Source organism: Gymnogyps californianus, chromosome 8 (genome assembly GCF_018139145.2).
Source record: "Gymnogyps californianus isolate 813 chromosome 8, ASM1813914v2, whole genome shotgun sequence".
NCBI lineage: Eukaryota > Metazoa > Chordata > Aves > Accipitriformes > Cathartidae > Gymnogyps > Gymnogyps californianus.
This window is the reverse complement of record NC_059478.1, coordinates 10953751-10973327: the sequence shown is the minus strand read 5'-3', so window position 1 is coordinate 10973327 and position 19577 is coordinate 10953751. Positions and strand designations below refer to the sequence as shown.

General features: G+C 38.1%; 1 protein-coding gene across 2 annotated transcripts in view; it reads left to right on the top strand.

Moving 5' to 3' along the window:
* The window catches only part of DENND1B (DENN domain containing 1B), a 165864-nt gene that overhangs the window by 89903 nt on the left and 56384 nt on the right, over positions 1 to 19577 (top strand). For both annotated transcript variants that reach the window (XM_050901330.1, XM_050901331.1), the window contains exons 10-11: positions 3238 to 3348; positions 17907 to 18007. In XM_050901330.1, the coding sequence (XP_050757287.1) occupies positions 3238 to 3348; positions 17907 to 18007 (212 nt within the window). The remainder of the gene's footprint in view (positions 1 to 3237; positions 3349 to 17906; positions 18008 to 19577) is intronic.

The following is a 19577-nucleotide window of genomic DNA, read 5'->3' as shown; positions in this document are numbered from 1 at the left end:
TAACGCATTTTAAAGCATTATCAGGGCATTTTTGACCACTGTTATATCTACCCTTTGTTCATAATTACTTGGCTTGTTTGTATTTATTGGGATTATTTATGTGAAATATATTCTACTTCTGCACCTCGTGTTATTTGAATACCTGCCCTTTAAACATTGCATTGCTAAGCTGCAAATTCAGCTATCAAGATACGCAGTTATTTTTTGTGTAAGAAGGCATTGTTTCAGGCTTTCTGAAAATATGCCATACCTGCTTACGTTTGGATGGTAACCATGCACCAGGACTGATTATTATTATTATGATTTTTTTAATGAAGACTTGCATTCTGTAGATGCTAAATCCTTGATGGTGCTGTGGGTAGATTGCAAATGTGAAATCTCAGATCACGTTCTCTATGATGTGTTTAGCTGGATAACATCTAATAAAAGAGCTTCAAAACTTTCTGCTTTCCACTCTTGCATTTAAATCTGGAATTGAATTTGGATGTATACGTGTGCATTTTTACACTTTCAAATAATAACTTCCTTCTGAAAGCTAAGCTGTTGGGGGGTTCACCACAGTGCAGAATCACACAGTACCGCAGAACTCGTTGTTGGTAGATGCTGTGGTGTTTGTGCGGAAAGCGTGACAGAAGTGTGCTCACAGCCTCTGCGGTGGTGCATCGGCGAGGCGCGGTGGGGAAGGTGTGCCGGTCGCCTGCTCCCCGCCTCCGCACTGCGGGCGAGGGGCAGGGGGCAGGTTGTGCCCCTCTGCGTCCCGGGCGGGCAGCGGCTCCTGGGCTGCAGGGCGGGATGGGCGAGGGAAGGAAACGGAGCTGGGGAAACCTAGGGTGGCGAGGAGCGGTAGGGTGCTCGTAGCCGAGAAGAGGCCTGCGGATATGTCTGTGGTGGTGGAAAGGAGTCTGTGCCGGGGACCCAGGAGAGATGGCATGGCCCTTGTTGCAACCCAGAAAACTACGGAAAGTTGCTGGATAGAGGAGTAAAAGGACCCTTGTTGCAAGGGCTCTTTGGGCAGGACAGGGCTTCGGTTTTAAATGTTTATTTTCATCTATTTCACCCTACGGATTGAATTCCTCTAGTTTGAAGAGTTGTCTTGTTCTAGCTTATTATTTGGGGTTCTAAAAAAACATATCTTTGGAGGTTAGAAGGTGTGTTATGTGGTCAACTTGAAGAAAATGTGGGGAAGCTCACTCTGGGCCTCTGGCTGATGGAGGATCTTGTGATGGTGCCACTGTGGACTTATTTTTCTGATTCTGTGGGAGAAAGGAAAAGTAATTTTCAAGGTGCCTTTCTATAATTATTTTTTTACTCCATTTATAAAAGTGTCATCTTTCCAGTATGAATCAAAATAGTATGGTACTACTGGAGGGTTAGAACATGCAGGGAGTGAAGAGATGAGGTAATTACAGTAAATTAGCAATAAAATTAATTTTCTTGTTCTTTGTTGTAAGATTCACATGTTTCGGGGACAGTAACTTTTCAGATGTAATGCAGAAATAACTGTGACTGTCTCCCAAAGATATATTGGTCTGTACAAGATTGCAAACTCTTTTTACCACAGCTTTTGCAACACAGAATTAGCATATCATTTACAACTATTGCGTTAGAGAGTGTCCGAGGTAAATTGGACTCAAATTATCATGGTGCGTCAGCCTCTGACAACCAGTTAAAAGTAGCACTTGAAAGACCAGTTTCTTTCTAAATGGAGTGTTTGTAGCCTTAAAGCTCTTGTTTTTATCTCTTTCAAAATTTTATGCAGCACGGACCAAGAATAACTCTATACTCTGTGTCTTTGAATTAATAATGCATTTCTGCATTTACATGAAACTGCATCGTCCATTGGATCTTTGTTTGTCTTTTCAATATCTTTTTTTATTTAATATTGTAATATACCAAAAAGGAGGTCAACCTTCTGATCATCATCCAGGCTTTAACTAAAGTTAGCTTTTCACATAGTAGAGTCTGTAAGGAGATAAACCGGCAGCTGCTGAACAGCAGCTCTGCCCCATGCCGTGCTCCCTGGCTGCGGAGGGCCCTGAGCCGGAGAGGCCGCAGCCAGCCGCCATGTCCTGGCCCCCGCGGCGGGGGGGTGTGCTGGCAGTCAGGGGGGTCACCCCACTCTGAAGCCTTTACCACTTGTCTTGCCCTCGCTGTTTTTTCAGAGGTGTGTTACCTTGCTGCCATGTGTTGGCCACATCCAGTATAGCCTAACAGTTCCACTGTTCAGATTTCTATCCTTGGGTTGGGGCATATAGTTGACAGACCTCCTACATTAATGTTCAGTAATATGTTGTTCCTGAGAAGAGATGAGTCAGAGTTCTGGTTGCAGATACGATAATGAATGTGTGAAATTAAATGTTTTGTAAATTGTGGGGTGTATTAGTATATTTTCATACCTATTCTCTAATGTTTACAAAAATTTGCTGTTTTCCTAGGCATTTTTTGCTGATAGCTGTTTTAGCTTATTCAGAACTTGTATGTCTCTGGCACTCTGCCATGCAGAAATACTGTTAAGTTCAGCTGGAACACAGAGATCCCCCCACTGCCTTTTTCTCTTTTTCCCCCACTTTTGTGTTGTCTGAACTATAAATAAGAGGTGCTGGTGACTGCTTTTCATTAAACCCCACAGTGGGGATGGGAGCGGGGTTCTTATTAGGGGTGAGAAAGGTGGCTGCAGGAAGGACCCAGTACCTTCTACTAGTGCTGCTGGACGTTTGATGTCCTGGTGCATACAGCTCAAGCAAAAGCTTGGTGTTTTTCAACGAACTGTTTTACTGTGCCTGAAGTAGAATAAAATGTGTTGACTTTGGGAAAGCCTGGCAAAATAGCACAATTATATTATTGTAGCTGTGACACAACAGTTATTGCAGTGGTGGAAGATCTGTTCCTGGGTTGGAAGTAATGGTTACCTTAATAGCATATGGTACTATTGCTATAATACCAAATTTCATATTTTTTAAAATTTGGAAAAAAAAAAGGGCAAATAGAAATTAACAAGCATAATCAAATGAGCAAAATATTAATAACTTAGACCAAAGTTAGTTTTTCATTGGCTTTAAAACTCAATCAATTATTCTTAAAGCATACAAATTTTAATGCAAAGGGATTTCTTTCATAGTTTTGGGTTGGGTTTTTTTCCCACCTACTAATTGGACAAAAATTTTGTAAGTAATACATAAAATGTTCCACTTAGCTACTACTGTTGCTATATTGTTAACATCTTATTTATTTAAACAGAGAAACCTCACTGAATATTTTGTTGCTGTGGATGTGAACAACATGCTGCAACTTTATGCCAGTATGTTGCATGAGAGACGAATCATTATTACCTCTAGCAAACTAAGCACTGTAAGTACTTCACACATCTCCTTTTAAGTAGAATATATTGAACATTTCACAAAATGACCTGCAGACCTTTGTGGTTTTAGATATGTTCCATGTGTACTTATAAGACAATATCTACATACTTTTCTGATATATGGTTTTAGTCTGGCTCTTGAAGTACAAAAGTCTGATTTATATAAGACCTACTCGGATACATTAAGTCAGGTTAATTATTTTTCTTATCAGGAGATGAGAGTTCTTTAACTCTCCTGAGTTCATTTCTGTACCTTCTAACCTAAAAAGAATTCTTAAGGGCTATTATGAGATCTTTATTATTCACTTGTGGCTTATTCCATTGGAGCTACTTGAAAGAAATCAAAGGTCCATAATAATAGCTGCTATCCTAACCTGGTAATAGGTAGATTCATCTTTGTTAGAGTGGTTTGGGAGTGCATACTGTAATAGCTCTGATTTGGAGCAGCTCTTGAGACAGATAATAACGTACAACTCAAAATAGCATTTTTTTATTAAAGGTTTTAGGCTACTGCCCACATTAAAATGTTTTTTTTTTTTTCCCCCTTATGCCTGCTTAGACTGCTTAATAAAAGAATGTTGTGTTTCATTTTGAAAGTATACCTAAATATTCAGATGTTATTTTGTTTTACTCTTCACAGAATCTTACGAGTTTTTAAAATATCCTATATTTTGAAAATATTCCCAAGATTAATTTTGCATTAGTACAAGACTGTCACTGCATAAAACATTTTGTTTAATATGCTTTCTATGGTGGAAAATCAACTTTTATGTTCCTGAACACTGCTAATTGTACTACCAAATAAACGAACAGTTATTTTCAACACATAGGTACAAGGTTGGATGTAGTACTGAAAATCAATATTTTCAAAGACTTGCAGGTGCCGATTTCCAATACATAGGTGTGCATGTAAGGAGTGAGAATTTTTGGGTTATAAATAGTGGATAAAACCCCTTTAAATTCGTTTGAGTCAAAAATAAATTGAAGATAGAGAAGATTCAGAAGATTCACCATAAAAGGCTGACAAGTTTTACAATTCTAGGTGGTAGTAGGAATTATATAACTGCCTTATTTTTATTTTTTTATTTTTTTTTTTAAACATCACAGTGTTGGGTCCCTGAATCTGCAGTCACTGTTGCAGTTAGGGGAATGCACAAAGACAGCACTTTACCAGTGGTTTGCAGAATATGGAGCTACATCAGCCCATGGTGATTGGAGAGTAAAGGAAACACAGGGTCATATAAGCAGAGGCCATGTGAACAACTGAAAACCAGAAAAATAAATACTGAATTGAATATAAGCAATCTTCAAATTACTAGTCTATGATATGTTTTTTAACCACCAAAGATTTTACTTTATCTTAGGAAATTTCCATGTTCTATCACATTTTTTTCTTCCCCCCGCACCTGCTCCCCCCCCCCCAAAATGGCTAGGGGAAGAATTGCGCATTACAACACAGTAATAAGACCACCCAAATGGGCAAAGAGAATTTGAAGGGAAAGCCCTTTTAAAGAACCTGGCTTAGTAGAAGTTCACATGATGTAGCAAAACCATGGAATCCTTTTTTTTTTTTTTTTTTTCAGTTTGCCAATCTGGGACCCAGCTTGCTATATTATTAAAAAAAAAAACAAAACAGAAAAAAACCCCAACCCATAAAAAAACCCAGCTCCAATGATGCCCCAGCCAAACCTCTTTTACTGCTCCAGTAGAGAGGAGATAGGAATCATGATGGCAGCTCTGTGCCTGTGGAAGATTCATTCTGCAGGTGGGCACGTGTCTGTCTGCTTAACATGATTTAGAATCGTACTCTCAGCCTACATTTGGATCCTCTTAAGACTTGGTTTTGTTAGGCTGAACATCTCAGCTGATCTCTGTTGCTATGATATGGCAAGAGAGGAGGAGGTGTCAGAATCACACTGCGCTGATCTAAACCACCTTATTTCTATGTTCAGATACCAAGCTCTTTGGAAGTCATTACAGAACAACAGATATAGTATGCTCGTTGTGAGAAACTTTAACTTTGTTCAAAATTCAGCTGTTTATTCCAAACCTTTTCATGAAGTAATAGTCATCTTGATGATGTCCTCACTTGAAAATAATTTATATCACTCTCCTGGACAAGGATAGATAGAAATAGCAGACATTAGTAGTGGCATTTGGATGTCCTGAAGAATGTCCCCAGGCTGTGAATGTAAACAGTAGATTGCAGGTGAAGTCCAAAAAGAGATAGCACATCAATTTCACTCTCTTCTGGTTATTTTTTCAGTCTACTAGCTAAGTCATAGCTAAATGAAATTATTGCCACATCATGTTGGATCCTCTTTCGATATAGGACTGGGTTAATTTCCACTTGCACTAGTGAGTTCTGATAAAACAGAAAAATAGACCTGGCTTATCAGGAACTTCAGTGAGAACTGCTACCTGCTAATCTCTTTCATAAACAGAACAGGACTGATGCGAGGCTTGCTTTTTTACAGAGCAATATAGTTTAAAAAGTAAATTAAACACTTCTCAGTATCTCCTGTAAGAATTTAATTGAATTGCCAAGAATGATTAAATGTGTTTTTGGCATAAGATGATCGGAGTTAACATTCTTTAAAATGTTGGATTGCTTAATATAATACAAATAAGCAAATGGAGTGTATTTGGAAATCAGCATTTGCTAGCTTTGTGCTGTTTTACTGTTGTGTACAAAACACAGCAGACTGGTACTTTGTGTTGCAAAGGTCGTGTTTTAATATTCCTGAGTTACAGCTTGATACTTGAAAAGATTATTTGTTCAAAAATAGTGCTATCAAGCACAACTTTCTGTTAAGGGAGTTGTGCCTTATCTTTGGGGTTAACTGAGTATCAAGTGTTTATGTCAGTTCATGAAGACTGGGTTGTGATGTCACCTTTGAGTTATTAGCTCTGTTTCGGTTCACTATCTCAGGGCAGTGGCTGATAACAAAAGGCATAATTCAAGGCCTTGCTCACTTTCTCCTTGCCCTTCTTGTGGGGGGCCAGGAATGGAAAACTACACTTACTTGTGTACAGGAATTCTTTGTCTAGCCTTTCTGCCCTTTAAATTTCATGCTTTCATTATACTCAAGTAAAGGAAAAGTAAAGGGGAAAAAATGATGCTATATTTAAAAAGAAGGCTTACTTTGGAGGAAAACAGAAAGAGAAAAGAAGGTTGCCTATTTCAAGCTGTTGAGTAGAGTTTTTTAATTAAAAAAAAAAAAGAAAAAGATAAGTACCATTTTATCCTGAGGGTGTGTTCAATTGTCAGCTTATATTTTATTTCAGCCAAGTAGGCTTTGTTTTATGTGCATCTTCTGATTTTTGCAGTTGTTATGTATTCTTTGCATCTTTCTTTAAATTTATTTTCTGTGTTTTTACCCCCTTTAAAAACTCCTTTGGTGGAGATCTTTGTCTACTTGCCCTACCAATTACTACCAAGATACAAGTGGAAACTTCCCACCACTCCTTTCTGTTGTAGCTTCTGGGTCATTATTTGCCCTAACTATTGGTTCTTTTATTAGCTTGACTTTCCAGCCACTTTAATAATGTGATTATCACCAACCTCACAGCTTGCTTCAGGCTTAGTGGTAGAGTGAGATGGATTCAGCTAGCCTGAGGATTATGCTCTGTAGCAAACACTACCATTTCTGACTTTTGAACAGTAAACTATGAAAGAGAAACAAATTATATGGCTTTGGATTAAATGAAAGGATGAATGAAACTGTTGTGGTTTAACCCTAACCAGCAACTTAGCACCACACAGCCACTCGCTTACTCCCCCCTTGGCAGGATAGAGGAGAGAATCGGAAGAGTAAAAGTGAGAAAAGTCGTGGGTTAAGATAAAGACAGTTTAATAGGTAAAGCAAAAGCCGTGCATGTAAGTAAAGCAAAACAAAGAATTCATTCACCACTTCCCATCGGCAGGCAGGTGTTCAGCCACCTTCAGGAAAGCAGGGCTCCATCACGTGTAACGGTGACTTGGGAAGACAAACACCATCACTCTGAACGTCCCCCTGCCTCCTTCTTCTTCCCCAGCTTTATATGCTGAGCATGACATCATATGGTCTGGAATATCCCTTTGGTCAGTCGGGGTCAGCTGTCCCGGCTGTGTCCCCTCCCAACTCCTTGTGCACCCCCAGCCTCCTCGCTGGTGGGGTGGGGTGAGAAGCAGAAAAGGCCTTGACTCTGTGTAAGCGCTGCTCAGCAATAAGGAAGACATCCCTGTATTATCAACACTGTTTTCAGCACAAATCCAAAACATAGCCCCATACTAGCTACTATTAAGAAAATTAACTCTATCCCCGCCAAAACCAGCACAGAAACAAAGGAATTGATCTCTTCACAGAGGTGGCTGTTAGTTGTTTCACTTTAGCTGTGAAAGGAAGAGCTTTCCTAATGTCATGCTGTATGTTCTTGTATAGCACCGTTTTCTCACATGTCACTGCATCTGCATGTATTCTTATTAGTTGCATGGAGCTGTATGAGTTTCAGTACAAATAATTTTTTAATTCAGTCTTTCTATAAATTATTAAAGTGCTGGGGATGGCTTTTCCAGGAAGGCTGAACTACAGCATTGATTTTATGCATGCTGAAGGCAGGCCCTAGATGTTTCAGCCCCAAGTGCACCTGCTGTGGTAGTCTACCAGAACATCATACCACACTCTCATGTATTCAAAGCAAAGGAATAAATCATGATTTTACAACAGTGCATCAGTTGACTTATTGCTGTTTTGTGACCGGAGGTAGGAAGGATTGCTGTTTAAAGCCATGTCATTGGTTCTCAAGTCACTCAAGCATGAAAGCTTGTCATATGCCTCTGTAATTGTACCTCACCAGTCTTTCCCTAACTAGTCAGCTGGGGCTGTGCGTTTTGTCTCAAACACCCGGCTGGCCAGAGTCTGACAGGAGCTTTCTCATCATCCTGTCAGTAATATGCTAACTAGAGTGTATCTTCTGCGGCCTACACTGGCAGGTGGAAAGGATGCTACACTTTAAAGCAAATGTCTAAACGTTATCTCCATTTTGACCAGTATTTGTTTCAGGTAATACAAGTCTAATGTCTCTGAGAGCATGGTGGTTACAAAGTTCTGCTTTGCACTGGCTGTAGGTTTCTTTGGTGATCCCTATAAAAACAAACGTATGTGTCAAGAAAAGATACAGTTGGTTTTTTTTTTTTGCGGTGAAGGAGCACTGAATATAAATTTACACACAAATATACATTTGTGGAATCACTTTTACTGTTGCTTATATGCAAAGAGAGCTTTCTGCGGTTGCCTTCAGTTGCCATAGTGAGTTGGACTGAGCGGTGGCTTCATGTTCCTTGCCTCATTAGTCTTGTTGAGGTACGGTCACACTATCCACAGTCACTCAGGCACTGGGAAGACGTGGAGGTCTCTTGGAGAATGTAATACCAGCTGCTAGAGAAAGCGAAACACCCCTTACTCTAAACACATTGTCTTTGTGAATTGCTTCACTCCTCCTGCATCTGACCCTAAATCCGAGATTCTTGAGTTTATTCCAAAATCCATATGTCCCAAGGCAGTAATATTGTCAACTGAATCAGAAAACAACTGTGGTGATTGTCTGTTTCTCTCACTTCACGTAAATCTCTCTGCAGTTTACACGTTGGTGATTCATGGATACGGTTAAAAAAACTGTCAAGCAGCACTTTGTGACTAGGCCAGGTCGCTGGGATGTGGTTTTGGAGCACAGTGCATGTTAGTGTGGAGCCTGGAAAGACAGAAAGCTCCTCTTTTGTATTTTTATGTTTTTGAGTTCAAAGCTGACTATTTATGGAGCTACTTCTCTGGTGCAAACTAAGGATCCAAGACAGTGGAACAACTGGCTCTGTACAGGCCTTCCGTGTTGGAGAAAGTAGTGGCATTGGGAGCTGTCATACAGCTTAGTGACGTCCTCACATTGCCTTATGCTAGGGTGATGCTTCCAGTTCTGATTAAACGAACTATAGCGTCTAATTTATTTTAATTATGCACTGTAGTGCAGTCACAATTTTATCTAAAAATGTATTTATGAAGTGTATGGCAGATCCATTGTAAATAATACTGTTCCAATAATTCAAAAAATTACAGATTTAAAATTTAATTCGTATCTCACATTCCTGTGATGTAGTACATAGTGGGCGGAAACGTGCAAGGGCTAAATTTAGTTCTTGGAAAACAAGAAATGGATGGGAATTTATTAACTTGCAAGGCAGAACAGATATTCTGCTGATACTCACTGAGCTCCCAGAAGCATAATTAGAATTCATTTTGGAATATTAGGTCAATTAGACCATTTCGTCTGGGAGTAGATGAGTGGTGGTGTTCAATAATTTTTTTTTTTTTTTATAGTTCAGGTGTAAGCAGTCTAAGATAAACTGGGCAGAGGTACATGTTGTGGGTGCAGTTAAGGTCCCATTGGGACACCTGTAGGGAGTGTACTTCTAGCCATGAAGCTGTAGGATGTCAATATGGAATCAAAATGTGGTTAGGATATACAGCCAGACCTGGAAAGCTCTCCCAGTCCTGAAGTTTCGAATAGTTTTCCCATTGCCACAGCATAATATTAGGAGAAATAATTGTGAAAAAAATTGAAATGTGTGGTCAGCAAATGATTAAAATTCTTTTTCTTTCAATAAGAGGGAGAAAAAACAGTAAAAAGTTGCAGATCGCTATTACCTGCCATTTATGTAAAAGGTGAAGAACTGTATCACTGGGTTTTATTTAAAAAAAAAAAAAAAAAAATCCCAAATCCCAAACAACCCAGAAACCAAAAAACCACACTGTAAAAGAAAAGCATGTAGACAGAAAGATCTACAAATTCATTTCCAAATTAGATTTTTCACTTATTAGCACTTTCAGGAAAAACAACACATCCAAGATTAAGATAATCTGGGGCAAAAGTTGTTTCTTTTTCCAATTCATATCATATGGCAATTCAGTAGAAACTACTGGAGTGAAATGCTGTCTAGAGCCAGTGCAGGCGCTGCTGTGGGCATATGCAATCTAAGAGAAGCCTTTAAGTACTGAGTCCTTTGTGGCTGGGCTGTATGAGAACTGAAAGTGAAAGAGTCCGTGTTCTGTTGACCAGAACTGTCTCACCCCCTACAAAAAGTACCACTGAAGTCATTGGTGGTCGTGTGAAGCGTAAGATGTGAAGACGAGTTACTGAAGGGTGTGTGAGTGTAATACCAGCTCTCTGTTCCAGTGTGCCATTATGGCAAGATTTCCCCTTTTTCACGGTCACTGCTGCTTTATCACTCTTTTTTTCCAAAATTCACCAATGATGAGATGAACTATAACATAGTCAGTGGTTATCTCTACTCTTGCTCGCAGTAAATAAGTTGTCTGTCAGCTGTTCACAAGGAAGCTGTTCCCTGCTGCTTCTTAATTAGTGTATGGCAGAAGAACATACCATGGAGTTACTCTGGGGGAGGAAATGTTAATAAAAATTATTTTCCTGGAAACTCTTCTTTCAGAAGCGAGAAACATTTGCACAACTCCCTTGTTTTATGGGAGGGTAGCTCTTCCTCCATGGAGAGAGGTCATAAAATAAAGGAGGGAGGAAAGGGGGAGTCAGGAGATGGTCAGGAAAAGGAACAAAATGTATATGTTTGTGGTGTTCTGTGTTTTTGTGAGAGAGGAAGAGCGAAAGAATTTAGGAAATAAACGAATGTCAAAACGAGAATAAACAAATTGTCAAGAATGCACAGCGATGAAATGAAGAAATATGAGGAAACTGAAAGTATTGAACAGAAGATATAAAGAAGCATAATTAGTTTATTATAAGATAAATATCAGAAGAGACCTGTTAGTTAACCTAATCTGTGATGTGTTAGGGATAAAAGCTGACGACTAACTTCCAGAAGTTTCCTTTTCAACCTATGAAAAATACTAAAAACTTTTGTGGGATGAAGAAATTAACTGTATTGAGTTACGTGGCTTTTTCTGTGCCACCCACACCTACTTTGTTCTATAGATGCTTCTGATTATCTATAAAAGTGTGTGTAGGTCCTTAGCATAGGCACAGTATGCCAGTGGTATTCCTTGTTGAGCGCTCACCTGTCTACTACCACTTCAGTTTTATTTTCTGCTCAGCTTCCATTATTGGGAAACATGTCACTCCTGGAGCCATAGGCAAGGAGCAAGCCGTGTCTGCAGTCTTTTCCCTTCCAAACTAATGCGCAAGAATGATGCCATAATGCTGCTTTGTGAATCAAGAATTGCAAGAAAAGAATGAAATTGATTGCATATGAAGTGCTGTCAAATTCATGAATAACGCTCGTCTCTTCCCTTTCCTTCCCCCAGAAATAATGATAAAAGGATGTGAATAATACTAAAAAAAACCAACCTCCCAAACCCAGGAGACAATAAGTTTTTTATATTAAGTGTTTTATTTTTCACATTTAATTTTCACAGTGGAAAAAGTTAAAATCTTCATATGTGGACTGGAAATATATTTCCCTTCCCCTCTCTCCCTTCTGTGAGAGAAGAGGGCTGGGGGTCTCATCTTGCCAACGGGAGGGAAATGCATTATGGCTCATTTAAGGTCCTCCCTCTTTCTTCTTTAAGATTATGGGGATGGCAGATGGGAAACAATTAGCCAGGAGCTAAATTAAAGAAATGGCTAAGAAGTAGCTTTGAATATCGTGGCTTGGACAGTATGTTCTGTTCTCTTTTGTTGTTAAATTTTTTTTTCATCAGTGACTTTGGACTTCTCACCAATGCCAGCGGGATGGACTAAGTTTATGATTTAGTCCGACTGCTTATTCTTCAGAGCTGGGAAAGGATTTACGCTGTGTTGTAAACTGGCGAAGGCAAGGGCTCCCTTCCCACTTTTACTCCCCAGCAGTCTTCCCCCACCCATTCAAGAAATGAATGGGAAGGTAGGTCTTAGCAACCGTTAGGTATCTGTTATGGGTTTGGGGCCTGATCTCATGCTTGATCAAACAAGATTTAGATATGGATGGCCCTCTAACAAAGCTCGTAGTCTTAGGAGTTGTAATGATGTAGAGGAGAGGGTTCCTTTCACCTGTACAACTGTTCCCCTTTCAGGAAGTGGATAGTGGTTTCTCGGTGATTCTCGTGAATTGGGAGTATTGGGGTAACAGCAATAAGAGTTGGTCCAGGTTGATGGTTGCTACTGGAATTGTGGTAAAACGGTGACCCATCCCCTACAATTTATTGCTATGGGTATTAATAAGTAGATGAGCTAACTAAACAGAATCTTTGGCATCTTTCAGCATATGTGTGGTCAAGGCAGTGGGAGGGAAGCAGTTCTTTGGCCCAATGGGACTGTGAGGGAGGGGGGAGAGAGCACACCAGTACCCATTTCTGGACGTGGTGTTGACAGAGATTGACAGTGTTTGAGGGTTTTTCAGGAAATGGTTTTATCACAGTAGTTCTTTAGTTGCTTACAGTAGATTTTGAAAGGTTGTATGGTATCACAGGTTAATTTTGCTTTAGCGTTTTGTCTAACTTCTGTTGCTGTTTTTGGCTTTCTGACAAGATTCCGCTAATCAGTTTCTGTCTTTCTAGTTTGTGTGTTGCGGTGTGTGCAAATCTTGCCACCTATGTTCTGCCTCTCTTTTTACCTTTGGTTATAGAAAAGACTTTGAAGAAAATAATTTGTATAGATAGAAAGTAACTGCCTGGTAAGTTTTGTGCAGGATACAGAATAATTATTTTCACATTACTCATTGAAATTATGTGAATAATAGGTATCAAATAAGCATAATGTGTGAGTCTGCAGAAGATCTTTCAACTGAAGTAGTATGGCTCTAGACATAGAGTGTTTTAGCAAAAACTAAAATTAGAAAAAAAAAAAAAAAAAGGAAAGGAAAAGAAAAAGGGACCAGTCCCTTTGAAATCCAGAGTAGAAAGGTTCATTGATAGAAGTGAGCATTGGGGTAGCAGATACACACATCAGAATTACTGCATCCACGTGAGGGATAGGTAGGAGCTGCACTCTTCATGTTCCCAGGAGCAGGTAAACCTGCTTTGATCAGGTCTTGAACTAAAAATTTTCCTGACTGTTCCTGTTCAGCAGTGCATAGATTTTGAACAGTCTTCCCAAGTGGCTGCTTATTGCCATAAGGTGGAAAGTAACTCATCATTCTCTAGAATTTGTCCATTATTTTAGTCTTGCAGGGATTTGGTAGTAATCAATTTACTGTCACCCAATAATGAATTTTGCTAACAAACTTTGTAAGGTGGTCTCCCACTATTTGGAGAGACTGTATTACACCAGGCACATAGTTCCAGCATTTTTCTTTTTTTTTTTTTTTCAGGAGACAAAGATAAAATTATTGTACCACAATCACTACAAAACTCTGGAGAAAACACCACATACTTTCCTTGCAGGGTGATGAAAGCTTATATGGTGATGCTGGCTGCAGTGTCTTATCAGAAGAGATCAGAAACAGACTGAAACTTTCAGTTGTACTCAGTAATGTTAGTAAATTCATTACTGATAGAAACGGGACGGGAAACTTCTTTTCATGTCCAATGCAAATGCTAGGGATTTCAAATAAAATTTGGCTATTTATTAGAGGGTTGAACATTGAAATTTTTTGTTAAAAGTTGTTTTTTAACTAGTTCAAGTCAATTGACTCATGTTGTTTATGTAATTTAAAACCACATTATTTAAACCAATTTTAAAACCATAATTAGATTTATTTTTGAAATAAAAGTTGTTTAAACTAGAAGATATTCTTTGAAATGGAGAAAAATAGTCTGAAAAATCAAAATTGTTGGAAGCAGAAATATTAAAAGTTCTGTTCAATATTGAAAAATGGGTTTCAACAGACAAAAACTTAGAAACTGCCTACCCGTTTTATTATGGATAGAGACACAACTCTGGTAGGTCTTTTCCAGTGCAGTGGACTAGAGGAGGATGTCTCAACATCATTTATTGCCTCAAAACATATCAGATTTGCAGTAACTAGGTTCTGCAGTGCTGTTCTGCTATAATTTAAGATTTTTTAGCTAACTGCAGAGTTGAGCAATGATGTATGTGTGTGTATACATAAATATATAGCAAATTTTATTGGACAGATGCTTACACCTTATATATATAAGCTTATCTGTAAAGGGGGATCACAGTTCACAGTTGATGTAATCTCCAGTTGTTGCTGGCAAAATAGGTAAGATTGTACACAGCCTTGAAGGTGACCTCAAGATAATTTAGGATAACGACTGCCTGTCTTGAAAAAGAGATTTTTCTGATCTATGACATTTCTCTTCTTATAAATTTTTTTTTTTTTAAAGGTGGATCTTGATAATTCCTTTTGGAATAGATAGCAATCAACAGACAGGCTCCATAGAAATGCCTTTTCCCTAAATAGTGTAAGGAATTGTTTTCTGCAAAAGATCTCACCACTTGGTCAAGCAACAGATGCTCATTTCTGCACCTAGGAGTTTGTGCTGCGCTCTCTGCCTTACCGTCTCCTCCTTCAGCGTTTGGCAGGGTGTCTGCCGGGGCTCTGGCTGGCTCCGCTGCCAGGTGCAGATGCTATCAGACACCCCCCAAATCCGGGGCCGCCTTTATAGACCTCTGAGTTTTGATGTAAGCAGTCGGGCTCTACCTGGTCACCGAATGCTTTTCAGATCTCTTGAACTGTCTGGTTACTTAAGACATGCAGCATTATTCCAAGATTTGCAGTAGTCCCCGTTCTATTTAGGAGAGTGAATATGTCAGTTAAAGAGGCAAGTTATTTAAATGGCTAATGCATTTGAGAAATGCAGTCACTGTTGAAACAGTAAAAAAGGCAAAAAAAGAATTTGCCAGAAAGTGTGCAATTTTTAATATGAAATCCATAATTATCTTATCAGTATTTGCTTAAAGGCAGAGTTGGCACAGTATTAAAATGTCACGCAGTTTGAAGAGCAGCAGAATCCCATAGCTGCTTATATTATAAGCTGTATACAACAGGAAACTATAAAACATATTCATGCCATACTAAAATGTTTGGAAACCTACTGCAGCAGCATAGATGAAAATGTTTAAATAAGATGTTGGATTAAGAAGTTATTAAATAGAAAAGCAAGGAACAGTACAACAAAACCTTGATGTGTAAGTAATCACATCTTTACCTTTCCTGCTAGAAATGCTAAAATTTAGTAGATTTTTTAAAATAAAAATATTAAATAGATGCCAGTCTGAGTGCCACACCAAAATATAGATTGTAAAAAAGCAGAGTTAATAAAACTTCAAATGTTTTTAAGGAATTATCCACTTCTTCTGTTAAAGTGAGAACTAAAATATAACACACATATGCATAAGAGGAAAATATTTCTTCATGCAAATAGTATAGTCATCTTAATTCATAATTTAAGAATGCCTATTAAGAGGAGGAGGTGGTGGCTGTATACATGGGGGGATATCCTGTATAACTCTATGCTCAGCTTTATTTCAGTCTGTGATTGAAATATATGCAATGCTAATTTTTATATAGGTAGTTGCGGTTTGAAATTTATATACTATGTACAATAGTATGTGGGCATACTAATTAGTAATTCCGTATCGATTTTGAGTAAAAGAGCGAAAAACACGATGCTGAGCTTGACTACACTATCAGTAGTGTTAGTTACACTACAGAGAGAGATAATATGGAAATAAAACTCATAAATCCCAGTGCATAGAAGAGGGAGAAGATACTAATTTATTTCTTCCCCAAAATCAATTAATTCTTAGTAACAACACAGTAATTATTAAAATAGCCATTATTATAATTCTAAAGTGAGAGTAATTGCGTAGGTTTGATGTAAAGCTAAGAAACGAGATGTTACTCTGAAACGAAGAGTTTAAATATGGAATTATGATATACTTGGCTTTCTGTAGTGTAGCTGTCAGGCTCGGGCAGTTCACTGGTCAATAGTGACATTCTGTGTGTCAGTGAACAGAGTCTCCTGATACCTTAACCTGCAGTTCACACATTACTGAAGCTCCAACTGTCGAACATTCAAGTCCCTTGGTACTACTGCAGCTTCCAGACTCTCCTGACTGGCTCATGTTTCATTCTTTGGCAATTTGCCCTAATGATCTCCCTCAGGAGCTTTCAGACCCTCTTCTTTTCCATATTTAATCATGTTATATTAATCTGAGTGCTGAGCAAACTATGCTGCACAAATTGTAATTGTCTGTGATTTCTGCTGCAATGGTCTTATAATTACTTTTTTTTCTTTTTAGTGTAAAAATACATGTACAAAATTGCAGTATAATTTTTATTTACAAGTCTAAATGTCCAAGATGGCTAGGGTGTCAAAGCTTTAACTGCTGATCTGTTCCACAAAGACTTTTTTTTCCTGTAAAATCCATAATGTTTTAGCACTTGCTGTATGGACAGGATTTACATTTTATTTTTAGCTCTTTGTTTTGTTACTGTAAAAGTACCTATCTAATAAACAGCACTGTTATCAAGTTAACCTCAGATAGTAATTTTGTTGTGATATAAAACATTAGGACAGTCTTGTCTTTTTCCATAAGCTTGGTGTCTTCTATGTGGGGCATTCCCTTTTTTTATTTATTTTTTTTTTTCTTTTTTTAATGAAGTTTGTAGTGTTTTATGTGCTGGATATAGGCTACCTTATTTTGAACACAGTCTTGATGTTTTCTCATTCTGTTGTAATTCTGTGGCTGCATAATAAAATAAATAAATTTGAGTGACTGCCTGGTATTTTTGGCAAAGTGGTATTTGGTAGATCAAATTTGAATTCTTAGGTATTGCAGATTATTTTGTTCACTCAAGGAGTGAACTCGACCACGTTTCTTATCAATTCCATAGATTTTTTTTTTTTTTTGGGGGGTGGGGTGGGGGTGGTGATTTTTTGTTTGCTTGTTTGTTTTAGGAAAACAGGGATGTCCATTTTGAATGGTAAGCCGATTGTAACACCTCCTTTCTTGGTCAAGGAGTCCTTCATTTTCTGGTGATGCTAGTGCCAGACTTGCCAGTCTCTGCTTTGGGAAGGGAGTTTTGGAAAATTGTAATGATGTTGCTTTGCTGTCACAGGGAATATTCACTTCAGATTTTTTTAAAGGTAGTTTGGAAATCAAGATAGTGACACAAACAGGAGTTAATCCTGCTCCTGAGTTTAGTGCTCTTCTGTGGCTTCATGCAGGTTCAGATCAATTCCAGTTGTTCCAAAGAGCAGAAATGTGGACCAAAAAAATCCCCTGAGTCTTTCCGCTCAATGGAGCTGAGTGCAGCTGGGGTGCACACGAGTTCTGTGTGTTCATGGCAGTACCCGCATTTGACTGTGATAAATATCAAGTAGTGCATGTTTATTTTTCTTTTTTCAAGGAAATAGCTGAGCAGGAGTTTTAATTGACTTGTTAGCCTGACTTCTTGCAAATGTTGTACTTGTATATGTATATCAGAGTTCTTCACAGATGTGCTTAAGCCATTAAAAACAATTGAAAAAATGCTATAATAGGTGGTATGGGGAGGTTAAGATTCTTGCATGTCTAGAAGTTACTTTAAGATAATGTATTTTCTTTTTATTCATATTTTTTGTTGCCAATTCTGTGTGTGTGTTTTTATTTTTAGTTAACTGCTTGTGTTCATGCATCAGCTGCATTGTTATATCCAATGTATTGGCAACACATTTACATCCCAGTGCTTCCTCCACATCTTCTGGACTACTGCTGGTAAGACAGCTAACCTGTTATCCCCATTTCTGAGATTCTTACCTGTCTTGAAATTCTAAGTAACTGATGAAAACACTAACTACTGATGTAACTAAATGTACAGCATTCAGTTTATGAAAGCACTTAAGCCAATGCTTAAATGATGACTTGAATAGAGATATTTCGGTATGCCTTTACATGGTGTTTGAATTAGTACCTTGAATTACAGTGCTGATTACTATCAATGCAGCATTTAGAATCACGTTTATAATAACCGTTCCTGTTTTATTGCTAGAGAATGCATTCAATAATTTAAATGCGACCATGTTATGGTTTTCTTTTATTTGGCATTTATTTTAACTTGAGATAAATGATAGTGATAGAAGCATTCAGAAAGAAACTGATCAGTTTTTCTGGAATCAAACATTAGTAGGCATCAATGTTTCCCTTAGGTCTATACAATGATTTAATATTTGTATTTTAGACTCAGCCAGGTTCAGGATCCTATCCAACACCTTCCTGAAGGAGCTTAAAATCTCATTTTGGTACTTCCAAAATTTTCATTATAAGAATTCTGCTTCTCCTGATGTGTTTCTGTTCACATGATGGACTTTGTGCATTTGGCAAATTTTTAAGTTGAACAAGAAAGAATCACTTTTTGAGTCACTTCTGATCCTTCAAGGGATCATGTTTCCACACGCATGTGTTTCAAGATTTCAGGCTAAGAAGAGATCTACTTTGTTTCATTCATAGTAGTGCCAGAGATACCAAATGAGAGTTTCCATTAAAGCACCTAAAACAGGAGTATCCATCCCTGGAGACTTTCACTTTAACTAGACCCTATGGATCTGTGGTGGAAAAATGAACCATTTAAAGCCGTTTTAGAGATCAGGAATTATTATATATACAAACCAAGTCCAAGTCAGATGCCTACCGACATAAGTCTATGTTTCTGTTACTAATGTTTTTCTTCACAGAAATAAATTATGCTTGTAGGTTTGCTGGGCTTTATGTTTTGGTTTTTTTCTGGAACCTGTAAATATTGATGTTCCATTGAACTCCACCCAGTCTATTGAACTTCTTGTTTTCAAAGAAATTCTCATTATGTTTCCTTGAGTCTCTTTGATAGTTTTTCCTCAAGTTTACAATATTTGCCCATGGTATATCTTTTTCTGTGGTAGTTCCTGTACTTCATATGTATATTATTTATTGTTTTCAAAAAGAAATCAAATATTCTTCTCCTACTCCTTGCTTTACTTTCAACTATAGCTAAGCCTTTCATCTTTAATGATAGTTTTCTTTTGAAGAAACTCTGTCCTAATTGTTTTTCCTCCTAGCTTTGATAAAATGCACGAAGATGGGGGTAGAGCTTGGATGTATTTGTTTAGGTTTTGTATTACTTGAGCTTACCGCCAGAAGCTTTGTAATTTCTTCAGTATCATCCATAAATGCTGTTCTCAGAAGGCAGATCAACACCTTTATTCAAGCTGTACCCTGCAGAGTGCATCCTGAATACTAGAAGATTTTTTTATTTCCCTTCCTAAGCGCAGATAATGTTTCCAGAAATAATAATGTTAGATGCTGTACACAG